The 23,333-nt window shown below is 34.3% G+C and overlaps 1 protein-coding gene across 1 annotated transcript; it reads right to left on the reverse strand.

Moving 5' to 3' along the window:
- Positions 1-3,604: 3,604 nt before the first annotated feature.
- On the reverse strand, positions 3,605-4,172 carry LOC139897369 (homeobox-leucine zipper protein ATHB-52-like). Its single transcript, XM_071880064.1, has one exon. The coding sequence runs from the start codon at positions 4,170-4,172 to the stop codon at positions 3,684-3,686; it is 489 nt and encodes a 162-aa protein (XP_071736165.1). The 3' UTR covers positions 3,605-3,683.
- Between the last annotated feature and the right edge of the window lie 19,161 nt (positions 4,173-23,333).

A 23,333-nucleotide genomic window follows, 5' to 3' on the forward strand; every position in this document is an offset into this window, starting at 1 on the left:
GTGTTTCCTCCTGCCGGTGCAGGATAAACAATGGGTGAGTGATCCTCAAAATCACCCAGTTGGTAGTAAGTATCTACCCCTCTTTGTCATTCGGCCATCTCGTCTCGTTGATCAAAAACTTCCTCTTCAGTATCGGAATCTGATTTAGGAGAGTTTGGTGGAACAATCGGATGTGACTCTAACTGTGGTTGAGTGGATGCTGAAGCGACTGTCGAGCCCTTTAAAATTCTTGTAGCTTTTCGATTAGCTTTTGTGAATTTTCGATTTTCGGGTCTAAAGGCTTAAGATTTTGATCTCCCGAACTCCGAGTTTGCATACACTAACCTGCACTTCAACAAAAATAAGAACACCGAGCGTAAAACTGACAAAAATAAAATAAACAAAAACTATTTTTGGATTTTTATTGGTTTTATAATTTTTATGATTTTTCTAATTTAACACGAAAGCAATAAAATAAGAGCTTGCAATCAAGCGCACACTTCTCCGACAGCGGCGCCAAAATTTGATCGGTGTCGAAGGGCCTGTCAAAAATAGCCTAATTACTCTACTTTAGATAGGGTAAGCAGGATTCGTTTCACGGGAAGTTATGGTTAACTAGCAAGCAATTTCAAGATTGGTTTGTTTATAATTAACTAAAATTAACTAAAGTAAAGACTAAATTAACAATTACTAAGCAAATGTAAACTTTGAATATTTAAGAGCATAAACAATGAGCTAAAAGAAAAAAGTTGTAATCAATTGATTAAAATCCTTTATCCCTTCACAATCCCAACCTAACATGCATTCATTCAAACAAGTATTATGCTTATCAAGTATTGATCAAATCTCATAGACAAGATTTCTTAGGCTTATCAATTCTAACTATCTTGAGATTGAATCATGCAACCTAGACACTATGTCTTTATCCTTAATCTAATTAACACTAAGTTGGATCAAGAACACAATGTTAAATCACTATAATTCAACTTGCAATAATCACAATCAATAATACTTGCATTGATCAATAAACAATTGGTTTATAATATCACAATTCAAAAGACATAAGTATTATAACATTACAAACCACATAAACTTGAATGAAAAGAACACATGTATCAATTGTTCATGGAAGGAATAAAGTAAAAAAAACTAGCCAAGCATGTTGGTGATGATGCTCATGGTTGCTTCTTGAAGTTGCATGATGAAAACTCCTTAAAACCTAGCTTGAATCTTTATTTGATGATGATGGATGGTGTGTTTTTGTGTGTTTGATGCTCTTAAAACTGATAGAAAAGATGTTTAATTCGTAGCCTAGGGTTTACCTTATATAGGGGTGAAGAAGGGTAACCCCCAAGCATGAAATCCCTCAAATTCGGCCTCAAATTCTATCCAAAAATAGCTCCAGCCTCAAATTATGCTCACCGGGCGCAAATTACGCCCGGACGCCAATTCCAGGCGCCTCCTTATGCCCAAATTCCACCTGAGAAGATTTGTGACCCAGGCCAGGCGCCTACATGCGCCCACCAGCCGTAAATTGCGGCTGGGTTCCATTTTTCGCATCTTTTTCTTGTTTTAACCCCCGTTTTCGCGTTTCGTCTTGACTTGTTCCCCATCATGAAAACCTTATAAAATAACTTTTTAAACTTCAAATGCACGCGTAAAATTCATCTCTTAATATCAAATACGATCGGTATTTATGAACCGATCAATATACAATATAAGCACAATTACTTTTTATTATTAGTTAAATTTTGTACTTATTTAGGGACTGTGTTTAAACACTTTATATTTTTTTCCATTAAGTACGGTCCCTGAGATTCGTATTTGAATCACCGATGATCCATGTGATTTGCATTTTTTGTCAAAGATTATCCATGTGGATATACACTACATGGACCAGCGATGATTCAATATTTAAACCACATAAATTATCCATGTAGAAAAAAAGTACAAGAACAACCAAAAGTGATTTATACAAACCAGAGGACTGTCATATTTTGTCTTAATTTATAAACATTAGTGCTCACTACCATTTTAAGAGTGAAATTAAAGACACGTTAACTTTTAAGACATGTAGTAATTAGTCATCTTACTATCATTTTTTCTGTCCCAAGAAAATTATTTACCAAATAACTATAAATTATTGTTTTACACTATAATTTAATATAATTAATCAAATTATTCATTTCAATTCTCAGTAATAAAACTTATGATAGATAGAAAACAAAAAAAAAAATAAGATTATTCAATTAAAGGAATATTAATTTGAATCCTTAATTTAAGTTGAGATATAAGGAATAAATCTCACCCTTAGATCAATTGCAGATGATTTGTCATCACCTTTAAATTGTGGGGAACTGCAACCGATACGTTCATGTTCTTCATCGCCTTCAAATTATGAATTTTCTCAAAATGATTCTTACAATGAATTGAACTGAAATACATGATCTATATCATAATCCTAAACATCATTTATCATTAAATTGAATCAACAACAACAGATTTGAAGCTATTTGATTCGTATTCTCCGTTCTTCAAAAAGTCTAGGCGATTAGGTCTCTGGGATCAATCTGGAATGATTTGAGGAAATGTGAAAATGTAGAAGTGTTCACAATCTCATCGTGAAACTATCGGAAAAATCTCACTTCCTAAATCGAAAAAAGAATTTGAATTTCTAGGTCAAAGGTTCGAGAAAAAAGTCAAATGTTTGTGTTCATCATTAAATTCATGAATTATGTGATAAGTTAGCTTCAATTAATGATTTACCAGTGTTTATGGATTGATTTTGACCAACTTTGATGAAGAAATCACAGCTTGAAAGTATTTGATTCGAAAAATCACTCTTCAAGTTCATATGAAGACTCCCGCGCGCTACTGTTCATCATCAGTACAATTCGATTAAAGCCAATCACATTTATTGTAAAAACCCAATTACATGTGATTCTGCATGCCAATCACATGATTCTGGATGCCAATCACTTGTGACTGTAAAACACAATCACATGTGATTCTACATGTCAAATCCAATCACATGAGATTGTAAAATGGAATCACATATGATAAAAATCTGATCCAAGGGCTGAAATTTATCCCTTAGATCTCAACTTAAATTAAGGATATGTAAATGAATACAACTATATTCAATTACCTATTATAAAATAATAAAAGTTTGTAAAGACAATTATTATGGATCAGAAGTAATTCTTTTTTGAAAAAGAATATTTTTTTTTCTTAAAAAGAATGATTTAGAAGTACACTTCCATTCCAAAATTACTGTCATAGTTTGACTTTTAATGTCTTAATTTTTTAACTATAACCTTAAATATATTTATTTATATTACATTATATTTGATGAAAATTATGATAATTAAAACTTGTATAATACTTATTTTATTCATATAAATTTTATCAAATATTATATAAAATTAATAAAAAAATATTTAATGTCAAAATTGTGAAATTTTAAAAATGAAATGAAGTAGTTATTTTAAAATAGATCAAGTAAGATTTTGAATTTTGACTCTACCAAATAAGTGGCGGTTATTGTTGACCAATAATGACACAATGAACCTGACAAAAAGGAAATTGAATTAAGTAACCAAATAAAGACTTTTATTATGTCCAAATATCATAGATCACAACTATTATTAATTAATACATGAATAAGAAGTCAACAATCGAGACAAACTGATCAAGACATTGATCTAGCAAAAAAAATCATGACCAATAAATGATTTATGATCCAAATGAACATCATCAAAACAAACATAAAAATCTCCTTGATCTCCAAGTAAGCTTGAGCTTCTAACTTCATCACAAGAACTTGAAAAAGATTGTAAATTTCCAATTGTCTTTGATGACACCAACATCTCTTTAGCCTTTTCCAACTCACCTTTAAGTCTCTCAACCTCTCTTTCGAGTCGATTTTTGTCACTTGATACACATTCAAGTTGACGTTGGAGTACTTGGTGTTCCATCTCTAAACTTTGATTTCTCCAACGAGCTCGTTTGTTCTGATACCATATTGCAATTTGTCTAGCTGGGACACCGAGTTCTTGAGCTAACTGACTCTTTCGAGTCAAGTCGAGTTTGTTATTGAAATTAAAACTTGTTTCAAGGAGCTTTACTTGTTCATTTGTGAGCCTCTTTTTGTTGCTTTTTTGAAGGTGTTTTTTAGGTTGTGAAAAATCCATTTTTGTAACGGGTGTAAGTTGAGTGATAAAATGGTAACTTGCTTAAATAGAAATAGAAATCTCGATTCATTTAGGATTAGAAAGTCTCGATGCGACATCATTTTCATGCATGCAGACTTTCACGTGGGGGTGCGGCCCAATTGCGTAGTGATGGATGGGATTGGGTTCCTTTTGGGCTTCTAACTATACTATCAGATCACTTCTAGTCCCTCATATTGTCAATATTGACTGTGAACGCACTATTATTTCTAATATATTATATGTAAACTCATAGATATTTTTCTAGAAGATTTCCTTCAAATTTTTTTTTCTGTATTAGATATAATCTAAAATTAACTTGTTTGTAGTATCATTTTATCTAAAAAAGAGATATATGGATCAAAGTCACTTTTTTTTACTTTTTCTCCTTCATAACTCAATAGTATTGTGGTTTATTAAAAGCAAAAGGTGTGACTTGTGAGATGTGAGTTGCGACTAGAGTTTTTATTGTTTTTTTTAAAGAGATTTAGAGAGATACTAATTAAAAATGATAAATGGTGTTAGTGTTTCTCGTATTGTTTTTAAATAAAAGTAGTATTATTTAAATTATTATTTTTATTTAATAAAATTTAATTTATATTTAAAACAAAACAAAACAAAAACAAAAACAAAAAAAAAAAAAAAACATGGTTCACCCAACAATAAAAATTTGACATAAACACCCAAAGATCTGAAATACAAAGTTAAGATTGGGGTTAAAGGTGAAAATATTCACGTTTTTTAACTTTGGCAAAGTAGGTGACGAGTCTTTGTTCATGGTGTGGCACACTCAACAGTGACAGCAACTAAACCTGAAATGGAGCCCACTCTTATAACTATACAATTCTCAACTTTGACTAGTTTTTTAATTATATCATCATTAAATTAAATTATAGTTTTTTCATGTACAAGACTTGTTACCAAATTTAATTGCCATCAACAATATTAATTTAGTTGTATCTCAATTTAGCACTTAATGACTAACAATAGAATGATAAATTTATCATTTATGAACTAACTTAGAGTTCACTTCGAACAACTTTGGTGTCTATTAAGTTATGAAGGAGAATCGTATATTCCTATTTAGACTAGTGACATTGCTGAACTTCCTTATGAAGGAGAATCTTCACCACTTTCTTGAACTTCCTTTTGAGAATATCAATGTTAGGGTGCAAGTTGTTACCATGTCCTTACATTTCGTTCTCATGTTCGCTTTGACGAGAAATCGGTGAGTATGTGAGTTCTCAAGTTTTACAATTGAATATATTCGTACACTTTGCAATGATATTTATACTTTGATTTAATTATAACGGAATTTTTTTAAGAATATTAATATTAGGAAACTATTTTACAAAACTAGGAATTTCAAATTAATTTTTACAAAACTAGTAAAATCGAACTTTGAAAGTCCGGTTTGCCACTTGTTACCCCAAACCCGCCTTTTCAAAGTTTGGATTGGGTCCACTTTATCTAGAGTTGGCAGAATGACCAGATGCTTTATGTCACTTGCAAGGTCGAAAAAGACGTGAGACGGTTCCGAAACGGTAGCGACTTCAAAACGTCGCAACGGAAAAAACAGGGCCGAGACGGTGTCGAAACGGATGTTGACTAATATTGACTTATATATATAAATATATATTTACACATATTTTAGAGCTAAAAAACCTTTATTGAAAAGTTTGTACATATAATTGTTATTAGCGTTAATATAATACAAAATGGAATACTAAACTAAGTCAAATTTTGATTGATTTTACCGACTTATGACCGAATTTAACAGAATTTCTGACTTTTGACCGGCGTTGACCCAAATTTTTCCCGCATTTAACCTGCCTTTTGACCGTTGACCGGCTTATAAGAAAACGGGACGGGGTCGAAACGGTTTAGTCACCAAAACGCTGCAACGGACGTCGCAACGGACGCACCGGACGCCGTTTACAACAGTGGTCACTTATGCCCCAAACCGGACTTTGAAAGTACAGTCTGGAGGTTTTTTTTTTTTTTTTAAATTGTGTTTATTATAATTATTATAATAATAATAATAATAATAATAATAATAATTATTATTATTATTATTATTATTATTATTATTATTATACTCTCTCCGTCCCATATTAATAGTTCAATATTTCATTCTGCAATGTCCAAAATTAATAGTCCACTTTCATGAATAGAAAAGAATAAGAAGTTTAAGTACTATTATGCCCTTAATGTATGTGGATAGAATTAAAGGATAAATAAAAGGTAATGGTAAAACTGTAAAGTAACAGAAAGTACAGTCTTTTATGACATTTCCTTAAACTATGTATTTTTTTGTCTGTGAACTATTAATATGTGACGGAGGGTGTAATTATTTTTATAATAATAATAATAATAATAATAATAATAATAATAATAATAATAATAATAATAATAATAATAATAATAATAATAATAATAATAATAATTAGTATTATTATTATTATTATCTCGTTTTTATTATTAGTAGTAAAGTGTAATCTCAATTTTTTAACAACACTTTTATTGATAAACATAAATACGATTACAATAGAAATACATGTCATATGGATATCTAGAAGATAATGTATTCCTGTTGTAACCGTATTTATGTTTATCAATAAAAGTATTGTTCAAAAATTGAGATTGCACTTAACTACTAATAATAAAAACGAGATAATAATAATAATAATAATAATAATAATAATAATAATAATAATAATAATAAAACACAAACTAAAAAAAAAAAAAAAGAACACTCCAAACCAGATTTCAACGTCCTGTTTGGGGTACAAGTGGCATAAAGTGTCTGGTTAATCTGTCAATTGGACAAAGTGGACCCAACCCGAACTTTGAAAGGCCGGCTTGGGGTAACAAGTGTTAAACCGGACTTTGAAAAGTCCGATTTTACTAGTTTCGTAATAATTTGAAAAAGTACTTTCCTAATATTAGTATTCTTAAAAAAAATTCAATTATAATGTATAATAAGTATAAGTATATTCGGTCCATTTTTTCTTTTTAGATAAACGTGTTATGAATGTCACAGTTAAGTTCAGCAAAATAAATGCTTAGGTCACGTTAATTTGACACTAAGTTTTAGAAAGAAAGTTTGTTACGGATGGAAGTATTCTTATCAAGTAACTCCAGTTTGTAGGGTTCTACCTACAATGACATTTCACATTAGCAGGTTTGTTGATCCAAACTAATAGGAACATCAATAAGTTCATATACTGGAGCGCGCATTATGATAGAATGTTAATCTTGACTCTCAATAGTAAAGAAACTATTCGATTACTTTAGTGATGTATCCAACATCCCATCAATTAATAAACAGCATTATTTGTCTTGACAACGATGGTATTAAGTTTCGTATACAGGAATTGTGTTTATGGAGAACATTTGATTTGTTCACAAATTTCTCAAGTAAGCCACCTAATGATTAAGACTGGCAAAAAGACATTATTCACTAATTTGAGCTTACAATGTGGCGTCAGCATTCAAGATTGCGATTGTGAGGCCTATTGTGGTAAGCAAATGAAAATTAAAACAAATGAAAGTGGTGAAAACCTCATTTAAATGTACCATGATAATGTGGTAAAACTACAAAAATGAATGCGGCCATGAAGGCATCCGGGTGTTTCGATGCTACTGATGATTTCATAGCTTCGGCGAAGTGTAAGGATTTAGAAGAAGGTGTCGGGAAGTGTAAGGATATTAGGACCCAAAACAACGCAAGTGATTCAACAAGATCACTCACCGATAGTAATTCTACAAGATTACTAACCCACTTAATGAACGAAAGATTATAAATGCAAGAAATGTAAATCGACACAAGAGATAACGTGGTTATATGCAATCGTTGTGATTGCTTTAGTCCACGGACCAACTAGAGAATGTATTTACTGAATATTTGTGGTGTGTTTACAATGAGTTACAAGAGGGTCTATTTATAGAATGATTTAAGGAGTAAGCTAAAAACAATTCCTTGAAGCTTCATGTGAGTTTCCTGACAGCTTCATGGAGGCTACATGTGAGTTTCCTGACAGCTTCGTGGAAGCTACATGTGAATTTCCTCACAACTTCATGGAAGCTACATGTGAGTTTCCTAACAACTTCGTAGAAGCTACATGTGAATTTCCTAACAACTTCGTGGAAGCTTCGTGTGAGTTTCCTGGAATCTTCCCTCTAATTGTTTAAAGTTCTCCATATCTCCAACAATCTCCCACTTGGAGACTTTGAACAAACCCAACCTTCGTCAACCCAAAATATCAACGATCTAACCAAGAACGTTAAACCACCATTATACCGCCAAACTCCATTTGGGACACGCACACTCAACACATACTTTGGATGAGCAGACTTTCGATACAAGGTCTTCAACACTACTTGTTAGAATTGAAACATTAACTCTCTAATTCTCTAGTTGGGGTCTTCTCTCATCAATTCATTAGAAGACCAATTGAGGTAATGCAAAACCTCAATTTCTCTGTCGTAACAACCTTATTAAACATATCAGCAGGATTCTTCGTACCAAGGATTTTCTCCAATAATAAAGTACCATCATTTATATGTTGTCGAATAAAATGATACCTTATCTTGATGTGTTTCGTACGACTATGAAACACCGGATTCTTCCCAAGATGAACCGCACTTTGATTATCACAATTCAAGACGCAATAGTCTTGTCTTTTACCCAACTCACCTAAGAAGTTTTTCAACCAAACAAGCTCTTTAGAAGCTTCTGCAATAGCCATATATTCGGCTTCGGTGGTTGATAAAGCAACACTCTTTTGTAGTCGAGACATCCAACTAACCGCTGTCTTCCCTATTGTGAAAACATAACCCATAGTGCTTTTCCCCGAATCGTCACATCCACCCAAATTAGCATCCGCATAACCTCTAAGTATGACATTGCTTTTAGAGAAGCACAATCCCATATTAAAAGTACCTTTCAAATAACGAAGTAACCATTTAACCACTTCTCAATGCTCTTTCCCCGGATTAGACATATAACGACTTACAACTCCCACTGCGTGAGCAATATCGGGTCTTGTACAAACCATGGCATATATAACACTACCCACGGCCGATGCATATGGAACCTTTTCCATCTCCATTTTGTCTTCTTCCGTTTTAGGTGATTAACTTTTCGATAGCTTTATTGTGCTACCCAAAGGCATAGAACGAGCCTTTGAATTTTCCATGTTAAACCTCTCTACAACTTTCTCAATATATTTGGATTGAGACAAGTATAGAGTACCCTTCACACGATCACGCACAATACTCATGCCAAGTATTTGCCTAGCACCACCAAGATCTTTCATCTCAAATTCACGGGAAAGTAATCCCTTCAACTTGTTAATTTCGAACATGTTGGAACCTGCAAGTAACATGTCATCAACATACAACAATAAGATTATATAAGAAGACTTGAGTTTCTTCAAGTAGCAACAGTGATCTGCTTCACATCTTAAGAAACCAATCTTCTTCATAAAATCATCAAACTTCAAGTACCATTGCCGAGGTGCTTGCTTCAATCCATACAAACTTTTCTTTAGCTTACAAACCCACTTCTCTTTACCCTTTACCTCAAAGCCCTCGGGTTGCCTCATATAGATCTCTTCATCAAGGTTACCATGTAAGAATGCGGTCTTCACATCTAGTTGCTCTAGATGTAAGTCCTCAGATGAAACCATAGAAAGTACCAAACGAATAGTAGTCATCTTCACCACTGGTGAAAATATCTCTTGGTAGTCAACTCCTTTCTTTTGTTGAAAGCCTTTAACCACCAAACGAGCCTTGTACCTTTTCTTGCCATCTAACTCATTCTTGATTCGATACACCCATTTACTTTGCAACGCCCTTTTATCATGAGATAACTTCACTAGTGACCAAGTTTTATTCTTCTCAAGTGACCCCATCTCTTCTTTCATGGCAAGCTCCCATTGTATTAATTCTTTTGTCTTCCTTGCCTCAAAGTAACTTTCGGGTTAACCATTCTCGGTATAGAGCAAGTAGTTTGCTGATGGAGAATACCTAGGATTAGGTTTGGGCACTCTAGTCGAGATTCTTAGTGTAGGAGTAACCGAAATGGTTGGACCGGTTTCATTTGTATCCTCCTCATCACTAGAACTCGCACTATGTTCGAAATCATCACCGCTTTCCGAACCATTACCATCATTAGCATTTTCCGACGCCTCACCGTTCATTGGCAATTCATTGTTTCCCGTACTCCCACTAGAACCTGTAAGATCATCAATAGAAACATCGTCAAAAGTAACATGACCCGGTTTAGGACTCCCCGTTTCCGGTTTGCCATAGACCGAATCTTCATCTAAAGTAACATCACGAGAACGAATTACTTTTCTAGCCTCGTTATCCCAACAACGATAACCCATTTCATCCGACCCGTAGCCTATGAAAATACACTTCTTTGACTTAGCTTCAAGCCTGTCTCTATCCGCATCTTTGGTCTTCACATATGCATTACACCCAAAGATCCTAAGGTGACCATAACTCACCTTCTTACCTTGCCATTCTTCCTCGGGAATTCGGAAACCCAACGGTGTTGAGGGTCCCCTATTTATCAAATAAGCCGCAGTGTTAACCGCATCCGCCCAAAACATTTTAGGCAAACCGGCATGTAGTCTCATACTCTTTGCCCTTTCATTTAACGTACGATTCATACGTTCGGCGACCCCATTGTGTTGCGGTGTCTCCGGTACCATTTTCAACATTCTAATAACGAGCTTTGAACAATGATCTTTAAACTCAAGACTACCATATTCCCCTCCATTATCCGACTTCAAGCACTTGACTTTCAAATTAGTCTCATTTTCTACCATAGCTTTCCACTTCACAAATGTATTAAATACATCAGATTTAGCTTTTAGAAAATAAACTCATACCTTTCCAGTGGAGTCATCAATGAAGGTGACATAATAGCGAGAACCTCCATGTGATTCTACATTGGTTGGACCAAACACATCCGTATGAACAAGCTCCAATTTCTCCAACTTATGAGCATTTCCCGATTTCCCAAAAGTCATCTTCTTTTGCTTCCCATATACACATGGTTCGCAAAATCCAAGTTCTACCTTTTTCAAATCTGGAATTCTCCCACTCAAAACGAGCATCTTCATACCCTTCTCACTCATATGCCCGAGTCTTCGGTGCCATAGAGTTAATTCGGACTCAACATTAACCGTAGCAACCACCGTGTCTTCATCAAACACTTCAACCATATAAAGAGTTCCCCTTTTATGTCCACGAGCCACGACACAACTACCCTTAACCACCTTCCATTGGCGGTTTTCAAAAGTAACCGCATTACCTCCATCATCTAATTGACCAACCGAAATAAGTTTCCTTTTTAATTTAGGAATGTACCTTACGTTTTTCAAGGTCTAATTAGAGCCAAGAGTAGTCTTCAATACAACATCTCCAATGTAGTGACCCGAACTTTTCCATGTTTATATATATTAATTGAGATTGATATTTACATGATTAAATGTTTCCAACATGTTAATCAATCAAACTTGTTAAGACTTGATTAATTGAAATATGTTTCATATAGACAATTGACCACCCAAGTTGACCGGTGATTCACGAACGTTAAAACTTGTAAAAACTATATGATGACATATATATGGATATATATATAGTTAACATGATACTATGATAAGTAAACATATCATTAAGTATATTAACAATGAACTACATATGTAAAAACAAGACTACTAACTTAATGATTTTTAAACGAGACATATATGTAACGATTATCGTTGTAAAGACATTTAATGTATATATATCATATTAAGAGATATTCATACATGATAATATCATGATAATATAATAATTTAAAATCTCATTTGATATTATAAATATTGGGTTAACAACATTTAACAAGATCGTTAACCTAAAGGTTTCAAAACAACACTTACATGTAACGACTAACGATGACTTAACGACTCAGTTAAAATGTATATACATGTAGTGTTTTAATATGTATTTATACACTTTTGAAAGACTTCAATACACTTATCAAAATACTTCTACTTAACAAAAATGCTTACAATTACATCCTCGTTCAGTTTCATCAACAATTCTACTCGTATGCACCCGTATTCGTACTCGTACAATACACAGCTTTTAGATGTATGTACTATTGGTATATACACTCCAATGATCAGCTCTTAGCAGCCCATGTGAGTCACCTAACACATGTGGGAACCATCATTTGGCAACTAGCATGAAATATCTCATAAAATTACAAAAATATGAGTAATCATTCGTGACTTATTTACATGAAAACAAAATTACATATCCTTTATATCTAATCCATACACCAACGACCAAAAACACCTACAAACACTTTAATTCTTCAATTTTCTTCATCTAATTGATCTCTCTCAAGTTCTATCTTCAAGTTCTAAGTGTTCTTCATATATTCTCCAAGTTCTAGTTACATAAATTCAAGAATACTTTCAAGTTTGCTAGCTCACTTACAATCTTGTAAGGTGATCATCCAACCTCAAGAAATTTTTGTTTCTTACAGTAGGTTATCATTCTAATACAAGGTAATAATTATATTCAAACTTTGGTTCAATTTCTATAACTATAACAATCTTATTTCAAGTGATGATCTTACTTGAACTTGTTTTTGTGTCATGATTCTGCTTCAAGAACTTCGAGCCATCCAAGGATCCGTTGAAGCTAGATCCATTTTTCTCTTTTCCAGTAGGTTTATCCAAGGAACTTAAGGTAGTAATAATGTTCATAACATCATTCGATTCATACATATAAACCTATCTTATTCGAAGGTTTAAACTTGTAATCACTAGAACATAGTTTAGTTAATTCTAAACTTGTTCGCAAACAAAAGTTAATCCTTCTAAATTGATTTTTAAAATTAACTAAACACATGTTATATATCTATATGATATGCTAACTTAATGATTTAAAACCTGGAAACACGAAAAACACCGTAAAACCGGATTTACGCCGTCGTAGTAACACCGCGGGCTGTTTTGGGTTAGTTAATTAAAAACTATGATAAACATTGATTTAAAAGTTGTTATTCTGAGAAAATGATTTTTATTATGAACATGAAACTATATCCAAAAATTATGGTTAAACTCAATGTGGAAGTATGTTTTCTAAAATGGTCATCTAGACGTCGTTCTTTCGACTGAAATGACTACCTTTACAAAAACGACTTGTAACTTATTTTTCCGACTATAAACCTATACTTTTTCTGTTTAGATTCATAAAATAGAGTTCAATATGAAACCATAGCAATTTGATTCACTCAAAACGGATTTAAAATGAAGAAGTTATGGGTAAAACAAGATTGGATAATTTTTCTCATTTTAGCTACGTGAAAATTGGTAGCAAATCTATTCCAACCATAATTTAATCAACTTGTATTGTATATTATGTAATCTTGAGATACCATAGACACGTATACAATGTTTCGACCTATCATGTCAACACATCTATATATATTTCGGAACAACCATAGACACTCTATATGTGAATGTTGGAGTTAGCTATACAGGGTTGAGGTTGATTCCAAAATATATATAGTTTCAGTTGTGATCAATACTGAGATACGTATACACTGGGTCGTGGATTGATTCAAGATAATATTTATCGATTTATTTCTGTACATCTAACTGTGGACAACTAGTTGTAGGTTACTAACGAGGACAGCTGACTTAATAAACTTAAAACATCAAAATATATTAAAAGTGTTGTAAATATATTTTGAACATACTTTGATATATATGTATATATTGTTATAGGTTCGTGAATCAACCAGTGGCCAAGTCTTACTTCCCTACGAAGTAAAAAATCTGTGAAAGTGAGTTATAGTCCCACTTTTAAAATCTAATATTTTTGGGATGAGAATACATGCAGGTTTTATAAATGATTTACAAAATAGACACAAGTACGTGAAACTACATTCTATGGTTGAATTATCGAAATCGAATATGCCCCTTTTTATTAAGTCTGGTAATCTAAGAATTAGGGAACAGACACCCTAATTGACGCGAATCCTAAAGATAGATCTATTGGGCCTAACAAACCCCATCCAAAGTACCGGATGCTTTAGTACTTCGAAATTTATATCATGTCCGAAGGGTGTCCCGGAATGATGGGGATATTCTTATATATGCATCTTGTTAATGTCGGTTACCAGGTGTTCACCATATGAATGATTTTTATCTCTATGTATGGGATGTGTATTGAAATATGAAATCTTGTGGTCTATTATTATGATTTGATATATATAGGTTAAACCTATAACTCACCAACATTTTTGTTGACGTTTTAAGCATGTTTATTCACAGGTGATTATTAAGAGCTTCCGCTATCGCATACTTAAATAAGGACGAGATTTGGAGTCCATGCTTGTATGATATTGTGTAAAAACTGCATTCAAGAAACTTATTTTGTTGTAACATATTTGTATTGTAAACCATTATGTAATGGTCGTGTGTAAACAGGATATTTTAGATTATCATTATTTGATAATCTACGTAAAGCTTTTTAAACCTTTATTGATGAAATAAAGGTTATGGTTTGTTTTAAAATGAATGCAGTCTTTGAAAAACGTCTCATATAGAGGTCAAAACCTCGCGACGAAATCAATTAATATGGAACGTTTTTAATCAATAAGAACGGGACATTTCAGTTGGTATCCGAGCGTTGGTCTTAGAGAACCAGAATTTTGCATTAGTGTGTCTTATCGAGTTTGTTAGGATGCATTAGTGAGTCTGGACTTCGACCGTGTTTACTTGAAAAATGATTGCTTAACAAATTTTGTTGGAAACTATATATTTTTAACATGTGAATATTATGTGATATATTAATCTCTTAACGCGTTTGATATTATGTGATAGATGTCTACCTCTAGAACAAGTCCCATTGACTCACCTAATAATAATGAAGAGTCAAATGTAAATTGGAATAATTCGTGGACTGATTCACAAGTTCCCGAAGAGGAACCGGAAGAAGAGTCGGAACCGGAAGAAGAGTCGGAACCGAAAGAAGAATCGGAACCGGTGGGGGGAAATAATAAAACGGTTAAGTAAAAGAAAATCCTCAACCAACCGACCAAGGTTAATTATGGTCAATGGTGTTTCCGCCAAGGAAGCAAAATATTGGGAGGATTACCAATTCTCCGATGAATCGGATTCCGACGAGAATTCCGATGATGTTATAGAAATTACCCCAACTGAATTTAAAAAGGCAAAAGAAAATAATAAGGGAAAGGGCATAAAAATAGAGAAATCTAATTCCAACCCCGATGAACTTTATATGTATCGTCAACCCCCGAAGTCCTTAAGTTGTAACAATGACCCGGGAACCTCTAAACCACCAGGTTTTTCTAAACCAATGTGAAAAATGACGGCTCGTATTAGGGGAACATCATATATCCCTAGAAACTCGGCAAAACGAACCAAAACCGAAGAAGAAGAAACAAGCGAGTCGGAATAAGATAGTTGTATTCGTGTGGTGTAATATAGTGTGCTTATGCTTTATGATATATGTAAAAATTGCTTGTATTAATAAGTATTTTTTTTATGAATCTAACTCTTGTCTATTTTACAGTATAAAAACACAAAATGGATAGACAACCCAATATTTTAAGAGACCTACCCGGAGACATGATTGATGAAATCTTGTCTATAGTCGGTCAGAATTCTTCGGCATAACTATTTAAGGCGAGATCAGTTTGTAAGACATTCGAAGAACGTTCCAAGAATGCCTTGGTTTATAAAAGGCTTTCGTTCGAAAGATGGGGGATATCACATTGGGAAATCCATAAGTTACGATGTGTTTACTTTGACGCATATATTGCGGGGAACCCAAATGCTATTTTACGCAATGGGTTAAGAAATTATTTTGACTCAATATATCCGAATATTGGACTTCGTGATTTAGAAAAAGCGGCTAACATGCAACATAAAGAAGTATGTTATGCTTACAGATTAGTAATGTTCGCTTCTCACCAAAGTGAGAACAAGAACATCGGGCTACAACTATTAAACAAAACGTTCCCACAAGTGACGGAGTCGGTAATTGGGGTAAGAAATGAGGTTTTTAGATTGTTACGGGACTGTTGGACATTACGTAACCCTCGTCCCTTTGACGACGTTACAACACGCTGTCTTATCAACGGCCATAACGGTTATGTTCCACAAGACCAAGGATGGGAAGTAATCCTAGTAAAACCAGAATGCATGACTTGTTTATGGACGTATGAATTACGTGTCTTTATTGCCTTTGCTGAACGACTTGTGTACTAGCTAGAATTATCTTCACAACCATCTTGTATCAAATTTATTGTGTGCTATATTTCATGCTATATGTAACATAAGCGGTATTGTAAGTTTGTAAAATATTGTGTAAAAGTTTGAACGCGAAATATTATTATAATCAGTTTTTCATATAGAATTGTAGTAGTTGAATTGTATATTAGCTACTAAGTATGAACTTAACGGGTAGGTACTACCCGAATTTAAACTTATAAAACGCTAATATGAAGAAAAAGCTTTTATAAATGAGTTCATATTATGCTACGAAATACTATTAACTACTCTTAATATTCTGTATGATTAACTTGTTCCATTTGACTATTTTGAAGGAAATGGCACCGACTACTCGACACACCGTGAATATGAATGAAGAGGAATTCCGTACTTTTCTAGCTTCAAACATAGCCGCAGTACAGGCTGTGCTACATACCAACAATAACCTTGGATCTAGCAGTACAGGAAATCGTGTAGGATGCACCTACAAAGAATTCACTGCCTGCAAACCTTTGGAATTTGATGGAACCGAAGGACCGATCGGATTGAAACGGTGGACCGAGAAGGTCGAATCGGTGTTTGCCCTAAGTAAGTGTACTGAAGAGGACAAAGTGAAGTACGCTACGCATACCTTCACAGGTTCTGCGTTAACATGGTGGAATACCTATCTAGAGCAAGTGGGACAAGACGATGCGTACGCACTACCGTGGTCAGCATTCAAGCACTTGATGAACGAGAAGTACCGTCCTAGAACCGAGGTCAATAAGCTCAAGACAAAACTTAGAGGGTTACGAACCCAAGGATTTGATATTACCACGTATGAAAGACGATTAACAGAATTGTGCCTATTGTGTCCGGGAGCATTCGAAGATGAGGAAGAGAAGATCGACGCGTTTGTGAAAGAATTACCGGAAAGAATCCAAGAAGATATAAGTTCACACGAGCCCGCCTCCATACAACAGGCATGTAGAATGGCTCACAAACTAGTGAACCAGATTGAAGAAAGAATTAAAGAACAGACTGCTGAAGAGGCCAATGTGAAGCAAGTCAAAAGAAAGTGGGAGGAAAACGGTGATAAGAATCACCAATACAACAACAACAGCAATTACAACAATAATCGCAACAATTATCCCAACAATCGCAACATCAATCGCAACTACAACAAATGGCCCAACAACAACAACAACAACAACAACAAGAGCAACTACAACAATCATCCCAACAACAATAATAACCGCAACAACAACAACAATCAGAAGCAGCTATGCCAAAGGTGTGAAAAGTATCACTCGGGGTTCTGCACCAAATTTTGCAACAAGTGTAAAAGAAATGGTCATAGCGCGGCGAAGTGTGAGGTCTATGGACCAGGGGTTAATAGAACGAAAGGAACAAATGGTGTCGGAATGAGTAATGGCGGAGCTAGTAGTGTCGGAGCAAGTTATGCCAATGTAGTTTGTTATAAATGTGGAAAACCGGGCCACATTATTAGAAATTGCCCGAACCAGGAGAACACGAATGGACAAGGTCGCGGAAGAGTTTTCAATATTAATGCGGCAGAGGCACAGGAAGACCCGGAGCTTGTTACGGGTACGTTTCTTATTGACAATAAATCTGCTTACGTTTTATTTGATTCGGGTGCGGATAGAAGCTATATGAGTAGAGATTTTTGTGCTAAATTAAGTTATCCATTGACGCCTTTGGATAGTAAATTTTTACTCGAATTAGCAAATGGTAAATTAATTTCAGCAGATAATATATGTCGGAATCGAGAAATTAAACTGGTTAGCGAAACATTAAGATTGATTTGATACCAGTAGAGTTAGGGAGTTTTGATGTGATAATCGGTATGGACTGGTTGAAAGAAGTGAAAGCAGAGATCGTTTGTTACAAAAATGGAATTCGCATTATACGAGAAAAAGGAAAACCCTTAATGGTGTACGGAGAAAAGGGCAACACGAAGCTACATCTTATTAGTAATTTGAAGGCACAAAAACTAATAAGAAAAGGTTGCTATGCTGTTCTAGCACACGTCGAGAAAGTACAAACTGAAGAAAAGAGCATCAATGATGTTCCCATTGCAAAAGAATTTCCCGATGTATTTTTGAAAGAATTACCGGGATTACCCCCACATCGATCCGTTGAATTTCAAATAGATCTTGTACCAGGAGCTGCACCAATAGCTCGTGCTCCTTACAGACTCGCACCCAGTGAGATGAAAAAACTGCAAAGCCAATTACAAGAACTTTTAGAGCGTGGTTTCATTCGACCAAGCACATCACCGTGGGGAGCTCCTGTTTTGTTTGTCAAGAAGAAAGATGGTACATTCAGGTTGTGTATCGACTACCGAGAGTTGAAAAAACTTACCATCAAGAACCGCTACCCACTACCGAGAATCGACGACTTATTTGATCAACTACAAGGCTCGTCTGTTTATTCAAAGATTGACTTACGTTCCGGGTATCATCAAATGCGGGTGAAAGAAGATGATATTCCAAAGACTGCTTTCAGGACACGTTACGGTCATTACGAGTTTATGGTCATGCCGTTTGGTTTAACTAATGCACCATCTGTGTTCATGGACCTTATGAACTGAGTGTGTGGACCATACCTTGACAAGTTTGTCATTGTTTTTATTGATGACATACTTATTTACTCAAAGAATGACCAAGAACACGGTGAACATTTGAGAAAGGTGTTAGAAGTATTGAGGAAGGAAGAATTGTACGCTAAGTTTTCAAAATGTGCATTTTGGTTGGAAGAAGTTCAATTCCTAGGTCACATAGTGAACAAAGAAGGTATTAAGGTGGATCCGGCAAAGATAGAAACTGATGAAAAGTGGGAAATCCCGAAAACTCCGAAACACATACGCCAGTTTTTAGGACTAGCTGGTTACTACAGATGGTTCATCCAAGACTTTTCCAGAATAGCAAAACCCTTGACTGCATTAACGCATAAAGGGAAGAAATTTGAATGGAATGATGAACAAGAGAAAGCGTTTCAGTTATTGAAGAAAAAGCTAACAACGGCACCTATATTGTCATTGCCTGAAGGGAATGATGATTTTGTGATTTATTGTGACGCATCAAAGCAACGTCTCGGTTGTGTATTAATGCAACGAACGAAGGTGATTGCTTATGCGTCTAGACAATTGAAGATTCGCGAACAAAATTATACGACGCATGATTTGGAATTAGGCGCGGTTGTTTTTGCATTAAAGACTTGGAGGCACTACTTATATGGGGTCAAAAGTATTATATATACCGACCACAAAAGTCTTCAACACATATTTAATCAGAAACAACTGAATATGAGGCAGCGTAAGTGGATTGAATTATTGAATGATTACGACTTTGAGATTCGTTACCACCCGGGGAAGGCAAATGTGGTAGCCGATGCCTTGAGCAGGAAGGACAGAGAACCCATTCGAGTAAAATCTATGAATATAATGATTTATAATAACCTTACTACTCAAATAAAGGAGGCGCAACAAGGAGTTTTAAAAGAGGGAAATTTAATGGATGAAATACCCAAAGGATCGGAGAAGCATCTTAATATTCGGGAAGACGGAACCCGGTATAGGGCTGAAAGGATTTGGGTACCAAAATTTGGAGATATGAGAGAAATGGTACTTAGAGAAGCTCATAAAACCAGATACTCAATACATCCTGGAACGGGGAAGATGTACAAGGATCTCAAGGTCAAAGATGTACAAGGATCTCAAGGTCAAAATTTGACGTGTTCTAAGGTCAAAGCTGAGCATCAGAAACCATCAGGTCTACTGCAACAACCCGAAATCCCGGAATGGAAATGGGAAAACATTACCATGGATTTCATCACTAAATTGCCAAGGACTGCAAGTGGTTTTGATACTATTTGGGTAATAGTTGATCGTCTCACCAAATCAGCACATTTTCTGCCAATAAGAGAAGATGACAAGATGGAGAAGTTAGCACGACTGTATTTGAAGGAAGTCGTCTCCAGACATGGAATACCAATCTCTATTATCTCTGATAGGGATGGCAGATTTATTTCAAGATTCTGGCAGACATTACAGCAAGCATTAGGAACTCGTCTAGACATGAGTATTGCCTATCATCCACAAACTGATGGGCAGAGCGAAAGGACGATACAAACGCTTGAAGACATGCTACGAGCATGTGTTATTGATTTCAGAAACAGTTGGGATCGACATCTACCGTTAGCAGAATTTTCCTACAACAACAGCTACCATTCAAGCATTGAGATGGCGCCGTTTGAAGCACTTTATGGTAGAAAGTGCAGGTCTCCGATTTGTTGGAGTGAAGTGGGGAATAGACAGATTATGGATCCGGAGATTATACAAGAAACTACCGAGAAGATCATCCAAATTCAACAACGGTTGAAAAACGCCCAAAGTCGACAAAAGAGCTACGCTGACATTAAAAGAAAAGATATAGAATTTGAAATTGGAGAGATGATCATGCTTAAAGTTGCACCTTGGAAAGGCGTTGTTCGATTTGGTAAACGAGGGAAATTAAATCCAAGGTATATTGGACCATTCAAGATTATTGATCGTGTCGGACCAGTAGCTTACCGACTTGAGTTACCTCAACAACTCGCGGCTGTACATAACACTTTCCACGTCTCGAATTTGAAGAAATGTTTTACTAAAGAAGATCTCACTATTCCGTTAGATGAAATCCAAATCAACGAAAAACTTCAATTCATCGAAGAACCCGTCGAAATAATGGATCGTGAGGTTAAAAGACTTAAGCAAAACAAGATACCAATTGTTAAGGTTCGATGGAATGCTCGTAGAGGACCTGAGTTCACCTGGGAGTGTGAAGATCAGATGAAGAAAAAATACCCGCATCTATTTCCAGAAGATTCGTCAACACCTTCAACAGCTTAAAATTTCGGGACGAAATTTATTTAACGGGTAGGTACTGTAGTGACCCGAACTTTTCCATGTTTATATATATTAATTGAGATTGATATTTACATGATTAAATGTTTCCAACATGTTAAGCAATCAAACTTGTTAAGACTTGATTAATTAAAATATGTTTCATATAGACAATTGACCACCCAAGTTGACCGGTGATTCACGAACGTTAAAACTTGTAAAAACTATATGATGACATATATATGGATATATATATAGTTAACATGATACTATGATAAGTAAACATATCATTAAGTATATTAACAATGAACTACATATGTAAAAACAAGACTACTAACTTAATGATTTTTAAACGAGACATATATGTAACGATTATCGTTGTAATGACATTTAATGTATATATATCATATTAAGAGATATTCATACATGATAATATCATGATAATATAATAATTTAAAATCTCATTTGATATTATAAATATTGGGTTAACAACATTTAACAAGATCGTTAACCTAAAGGTTTCAAAACAACACTTACATGTAACGACTAACGATGACTTAACGACTCAGTTAAAATGTATATACATGTAGTGTTTTAATATGTATTTATACACTTTTGAAAGACTTCAATAAACTTATAAAAATACTTCTACTTAACAAAAATGCTTACAATTACATCCTCGTTCAGTTTCATCAACAATTCTACTCGTATGCACCCGTATTCGTACTCGTACAATACACAGCTTTTAGATGTATGTACTATTGGTATATACACTCCAATGATCAGCTCTTAGCAGCCCATGTGAGTCACCTGACACATGTGGGAACCATCATTTGGCAACTAGCATGAAATATCTCATAAAATTACAAAAAATATGAGTAATCATTCGTGACTTATTTACATGAAAACAAAATTACATATCCTTTATATCTAATCCATACACCAACGACCAAAAACACCTACAAACACTTTCATTCTTCAATTTTCTTCATCTAATTGATCTCTCTCAAGTTCTATCTTCAAGTTCTAAGTGTTCTTCATATATTCTCCAAGTTCTAGTTACATAAAATCAAGAATACTTTCAAGTTTGCTAGCTCACTTACAATCTTGTAAGGTGATCATCCAACCTCAAGAAATCTTTGTTTCTTACAGTAGGTTATCATTCTAATACAAGGTAATAATCATATTCAAACTTTGGTTCAATTTCTATAACTATAACAATCTTATTTCAAGTGATGATCTTACTTGAACTTGTTTTCGTGTCATGATTCTGCTTCAAGAACTTCGAGCCATCCAAGGATCCGTTGAAGCTAGATCCATTTTTCTCTTTTCCAGTAGGTTTATCCAAGGAACTTAAGGTTGTAATGATGTTCATAACATCATTCGATTCATACATATAAACCTATCTTATTCGAAGGTTTAAACTTGTAATCACTAGAACATAGTTTAGTTAATTCTAAACTTGTTCGCAAACAAAAGTTAATCCTTCTAACTTGATTTTTAAAATCAACTAAACACATGTTCTATATCTATATGATATGCTAACTTAATGATTTAAAACTTGGAAACACGAAAAATACCGTAAAACCGGATTTACGCCGTCGTAGTAACACCGCGGGCTGTTTTGGGTTAGTTAATTAAAAACTATGATAAACTTTGATTTAAAAGTTGTTATTCTGAGAAAATGATTTTTATTATGAACATGAAACTATATCCAAAAATTATGGTTAAACTCAAAGTGGAAGTATGTTTTCTAAAATGGTCATCTAGACATCGTTCTTTCGACTGAAATGACTACCTTTACAAAAACGACTTGTAACTTATTTTTCTGACTATAAACCTATACTTTTTCTGTTTAGATTCATAAAATAGAGTTCAATATGAAACTATAGAAATTTGATTCACTCAAAACGGATTTAAAATGAAGAAGTTATGGGTAAA

This window comes from Rutidosis leptorrhynchoides, chromosome 3 (genome assembly GCF_046630445.1).
Source record: "Rutidosis leptorrhynchoides isolate AG116_Rl617_1_P2 chromosome 3, CSIRO_AGI_Rlap_v1, whole genome shotgun sequence".
Lineage (NCBI taxonomy): Eukaryota > Viridiplantae > Streptophyta > Magnoliopsida > Asterales > Asteraceae > Rutidosis > Rutidosis leptorrhynchoides.

Bases quoted from the DNA above. Each gene is read 5' to 3' on its own strand.
- LOC139897369 (XM_071880064.1), bottom strand. From the start codon at position 4,172: ATGGATTTTTCACAACCTAAAAAACACCTTCAAAAAAGCAACAAAAAG.